The 5,438-nt window shown below is 34.0% G+C and overlaps 1 protein-coding gene across 3 annotated transcripts; it reads left to right on the plus strand.

Annotated features, from left to right (window-relative positions):
• Positions 1-577: 577 nt before the first annotated feature.
• Positions 578-5,212, plus strand: LOC121204729 (protein DETOXIFICATION 21). 3 transcript variants are annotated; one of them, XM_041075158.1, is made up of 9 exons: positions 578-1,191; positions 2,114-2,408; positions 3,276-3,817; positions 3,919-4,005; positions 4,114-4,170; positions 4,237-4,475; positions 4,625-4,743; positions 4,842-4,928; positions 4,999-5,212. In XM_041075158.1, exons 2-9 carry the CDS (start codon positions 2,154-2,156, stop codon positions 5,080-5,082), a joined length of 1,470 nt encoding a protein of 489 aa, XP_040931092.1. In that variant the 5' UTR covers positions 578-1,191; positions 2,114-2,153; the 3' UTR covers positions 5,083-5,212. The 3 variants fall into 3 exon arrangements, with proteins under 3 accessions (XP_040931092.1, XP_040931094.1, XP_040931093.1); XM_041075160.1 differs by having other exon boundaries at positions 2,133-2,408; XM_041075159.1 differs by having other exon boundaries at positions 2,136-2,408.
• The last annotated feature ends 226 nt before the right edge of the window (positions 5,213-5,438 follow it).

Raw genomic sequence — 5,438 nt, forward strand, 5'->3', positions numbered from 1 at the left:
GTGTTACATGAATAAAATTCTAAGAAAATATAGGAAAAAATTTGTGATGATTATAATTTACCATTAATTAATATTTTTATACTAATTATTACAATTTAAAATATAATATTTTAAAAAAATAATTAAATATTAAATATGTAAAATCGCATTAGAGTATAATATTCACAAAGGGCAAATAATGAGTATTAATCTTAAAATTTATCAATTTAATTCCGTGTTTAGTCCCTATACTTTTAAGACATTCTGAAATTGAGTTCTTTTGCTTTTAATTTTAATATAAACCCTTCTATCAGTCTAATTGACAATGCTATTAATGAACAATTCTTAAAAAGTGATGAGGGAGACAATTTTAAAAAAATCAATTAATAACAATATTAACTGAGAAATTAAAAGTAGAAAGGATTAAATTTAAAAAGTTTAAAAAGTGAGAGAAGAATTAGAGCATATTATAAATGTCATGATTAGTAGATTGCCTTGATTAAAGTGAAAGAGACTAATTAGGAGGTTTATTGTAAATATGGAAAATCCGTGAATAAATAAAATAAAATTGAATGCCGCAACCTAATACTGCCAGCCAGCTTGTATGTATACGGTTGTGGGTATTTCACTGGGATCGAAACGCTACGCTCATTGGCAAAACTGCATTAAATGATTCTGCTTTAAAAGTGTCTGAGTCGACGACGTGGATTTATTTCACTCCATTGGTTCCAGCAACCCCCATTCTCCCATTATCAGTCATTCCACACTTGGATCGGTGGTTGATTCATTACTCTGCCTCAGCCCAACTGGCCTTTGCTTCCAACCAACGCTCCATTTATATTCTTTCTTCTTGTATACTTTCCCTGGGATTCTTTGGAATCGTATCATCTGGAAACCTTTTTCTTCTCTTTCTCTTATGGTGGTTTTTGGATTTATAAAAATATAGCGTTTAGGCTTTTAGATTCATTTGTGTTTTGGTGCTGTGGAGGTGCATGGGTGTCGATATTTTGAGTGTAGGCAAAGTTCATAATATTGATATTGGGATCCTTGGGGGCGGTTTCCATCCGTTTCCACCAAAATTGCAGGGAGGGTTTTGGTTCAAATGAAAAGGCCTTGATATGCATTCTTAGTATTAGTATTCTTCAGCTCCTTTTGTTACTTTCTCTTGGATTCTAGTGGTTCTCTCTTTCTTCATTCTATTCATATCATTTGGTAACCTCTCCCCTCTCTCTCTCTCTCTCTCTTCACATTAGTTCACCCGTGGTTTCTCTCTCTTCACATTAGTTCACTCGTGGTTTCTATGTGATGACACTCAAAAGTTTTTTTTTTAAAAAAAAAATTTAAAACGATGCGGTGTTCGTTATGTAAATTACAAATTAGTATTGGAAAAACAAATTTATTGAAAACCGAGTTTCAGTAAATTCAATTAAAAGTTTATCAAAAATCGAGTTGGAATGTTTGTTTTTGGTGAAAGTTGGAATATTTTACTACCCTATTCGAATAGCTCTCGAGTTTTTTTATTTATAATATTTATAATATTGAAATTACGAATTTACCCCTAAAACTTTGAAGTTTTAACATCTCCACTCTCGGCCGCCCTCTTTTTTTGCGCAGCAGTAAAAGTAAGAAGCATGAAATTTTTTGGACTACTTTAGCCCAATAAAAGTGTTTTCATAATCATTTTTAAATTTAATAAGTTAAATTTTAATTAGTGATTAAATAAGTTTTACTTTCATGTTATAAAGTACTATATATTTATTTAATTATTATTTTTGTATGGTGTTGTTGCACGGTTGCCACTTTCGATCCATTGATAGATTTTATGCCAAAAATGAACATAGATATGATTGGACCTACGCTTTTCGTACGTAGGCCATATTGACAATATTAATAATTTTGGTACGTAAATTTTAATACATTTATATATTTATAATAATCTGATTTTTAGTCTAATATTTATTGAATAATAAATTAATAATCCGTCTCAAATTAACGACTAATTAAAATCAACGTGTAATATAAAGTAAGGTTGATGATGAATATGCCGTGATTGGATTTTCCACGTTACTGGTTTTGTTAGTCACCGTTTTTCCGTTGGCATCAGATATTGACTTTGCCTGTTTATATTGAATAGTGCTTTGAAACATTCAAAGCAGGTTGGGATCAGTGAGAAAATGGAAGGAGATATCAACCAGAAGCTGCTAACAGAGACTACTAAGAACGAAGAGGAAGAAGTGCAATTTAAAGAAAGATTATGGACCGAGACAAAGAAATTGTGGATTGTGGCTGGTCCTGCAATTTTCACCAGGTTTTCAACCTTTGGTGTCACTGTAATCAGTCAGGCCTTTGTTGGTCATCTTGGTCCTACTGAACTTGCTGCTTTTTCCCTTTGTTTCACTGTCCTTTTGAGGTTTGGCAATGGCGTTCTGGTACGTACATGCTTTTTCTTGTTTGGTTTTCTTTTAATTTTTCTGCAAATGGCTTATCTTTTAATTGCCGAGATTTTATAGTGTTTGTTGGATTGTTTCAGAGATTTTCTGAAAGTGTGTTGTTAGTGAAAATATTGATTAACTTAAACGAGGTTTTTCATTTGGATATGTTGGTTCAAAGGTTAGTAGTAGGAAGGCATCTTTGGCTTAGTTTCTTTAAGGTCTATAAATTTATTATAATAAGCTGTTGGTTTCACATCATATGTTCAGAAAGGTAAAAGTACAATGGAGGCGATTGTACTAGGAGTCAAATTAGGTTTGTCCCTTCTACTTCCTGTATGTTAAATTAAAAAGCAATTTGGTCCTGCACCTTAGCATGAGATACACATGATACACTTCATTTCACTATATGGTTATTCAGGCAGTCATCTCCATTTTTAACAGCCCAATGAGATGAATTTTTTAATCAATTTGCTCTTTGATCAAAAATAGAGAGTCAAATTTGCCCATTTTTTGAGTAGACGGGGCAAAATGCAATCTAACTACTAGTACAAGGGGTCTCCATGGTACTTTTACTGTTCAGAACCAATTTGAGTACTTACCATCTTGATTATCAACGTGAAAACTTAGCTTGATATTTTCCCCTGTTAGAGTTTTTTGAGGCATAAGTCCGTAACTTGGAGATAGGGGAAGATTGCAAGTGCTGGGTTTCGAATCTCAAACATGTTGGATTTCATCCCTTAAAGGATGATTGCATAACTGGATTAAGCCCCGGTTTGGTATTAACGTTTCTAGAAAATTGCAATGGAATGAAGTTAGTGAAAGGGTTGGACGAGTGTTAAATGTTTGAAACTTTTGTTTATGCAGCTTGGTATGGCCAGTGCATTGGAAACGCTGTGTGGTCAAGCATTTGGAGCAAAACAATACCATATGCTTGGGATATACCTTCAAAGATCATGGATAGTTCTGTTTGCAACTGCCCTCTGTCTCCTTCCTATATATATCTTCACTACCCCAATTCTGATGGCTTTAGGCCAGGATGAAACGATAGCAACGGTGGCAGGATATATCAGTAATTGGTTCATCGGGATCGTGTTTTCGTTCATTGTATCCTTCACTTGCCAGATGTTCCTGCAAGCACAGAGCAAGAATATGATTATTGCATACTTAGCTGCATTCTCTATTGGAATCCACATCAGTCTTTCATGGCTTTTGACTGTGAAACTCAAGTACGGCCTCTCCGGGGCTTTACTATCAACGATTTTGGCCTATTGGATACCAAATATAGGTCAGCTTTTGTTTATTACATGTGGAGGTTGTAAAGATACGTGGAAGGGTTTCTCAATGTTAGCTTTCAAAGATCTAATGCCTGTTGTTAAGCTATCTTTGTCATCTGGTGCTATGCTTTGGTAAAGTTTCTGTTAACTTAAAACAACTCTTCTTTATGGAATAATATGAACTGAAGTGTTACAGAAGATATTGATGTTGGGAATTTTGTTGTCCTTGTCAGTCTTGAGCTTTGGTACAACACAATCTTGGTTCTTCTAACTGGAAACTTGAAAAATGCTCAGGTTGCAATTGATGCTCTTGCCATTTGGTAAGTAATTCGTACGTTTTTATCCAGTTTCAATGGTTTCACTTCTGGTTTTTTATTTTATTTTATTTTATTTCGATACTAATACATATATGTTTTTTTTTTTTTCAGTCTCAACATTAATGGATGGGAAATGATGATATCGCTAGGTTTCTTGGCTGCAGCAAGGTATTATTATCAGCATAAAGCTTGAGCCAGACCATGGATTTTAACATATTGCTTGTTTTCCTGCAGTGTTAGGGTGTCGAATGAGCTTGGAAGAGGAAGCTCCAAAGGTGCCAAGTTTTCAATTATGACCACAACGCTTACATCACTTTGCATTGGATGTATGCTATTTGTGCTCTTCTTATTTCTTAGAGGACGTTTAGCATACATATTCACAGAAAGTGAAGAAGTGGCTAACGCAGTTGCGGATTTGTCTCCATTGCTGGCTTGCTCCATACTTCTAAACAGTGTTCAACCTGTCCTCTCTGGTAAATTTTCATTTGCTGTTAACATTTTGTACCTTCATGTCGAATTTGAGTATGTGTTGAAATGGAACAACATAAACCGACTACATGCATACATGATACACTGAGATTGAACATTTAGTTTGCTCATGTGGGAATTTTGTGTTAAAAAGGAGTTGCTGTTGGTGCTGGATGGCAAAGCATTGTAGCATGGGTTAACATAGCTTCCTACTATTTAGTTGGCATTCCAATTGGTGTTGTTCTCGGATACGTATTCAAAATGGAAGTGAAGGTGATCTTTTCGATCCGAATCAAGTTTTGCTTGTTCCTAATTACATCACCTTATCTGATCCTAATACTGTATATATTTTACTTCCTGACCATTTTCAGGGTGTTTGGGTTGGCATGTTGCTGGGAACACTTCTTCAAACTGTTACACTTATTATTATCACCTGGAAAACTGATTGGGATAAGCAGGTAATCTTCAAAATTTTAACTTTTAATAGCATCCAACATGCTTTGATATTTATGTAAACATTATGTGCAGGTTCTCTTGGCTCGTTCACGAGTTAATAAGTGGTTTGTACCAGAATCCCGGGAAACAAACAGCAACCAAGAAAATGGTGCTTGAAGGGGTCAATCTTGTTTTTCTTCCTAATGGACTTATATTTTTTGTTGCTATATATCATTTCTTGAAACCATTGACACATCTGCGTCAGGATTTTGATTTCCCATGACTTATAAGAAAAGTTTTGGTGCCATTTTGTCTTGTTTTGTTGGGTCGGCTCATTTAGTTAACTATTAAAAGGTAAATGCATTTATCAAAATTAGCTTAAAACAAAACAAAATTATTTATACTGGACTGAATATTTTATATTTTATAGATTTCTGACATATTTATAGCTTGATATTATGCATTAAGATTTTTGCTTCTTTGTACATTCATGTTATGTATATATATTTTTACATACTTATACATTCATGTGT

This window comes from Gossypium hirsutum, chromosome A08 (genome assembly GCF_007990345.1).
Source record: "Gossypium hirsutum isolate 1008001.06 chromosome A08, Gossypium_hirsutum_v2.1, whole genome shotgun sequence".
NCBI lineage: Eukaryota > Viridiplantae > Streptophyta > Magnoliopsida > Malvales > Malvaceae > Gossypium > Gossypium hirsutum.

What these genes read in the sequence shown, in the direction of transcription:
- LOC121204729 (XM_041075158.1), top strand. Translation starts at nt 2,154, where the DNA reads ATGGAAGGAGATATCAACCAGAAGCTGCTAACAGAGACTACTAAGAAC. An exon ending in ATTGATGCTCTTGCCATTTG is followed by an intron (nt 4,006 to 4,113) that starts GTAAGTAATTCG and finishes TTTTTTTTTCAG; the next exon opens with TCTCAACATTAATGGATGGG. An exon ending in TATTCAAAATGGAAGTGAAG is followed by an intron (nt 4,744 to 4,841) that starts GTGATCTTTTCG and finishes GACCATTTTCAG; the next exon opens with GGTGTTTGGGTTGGCATGTT.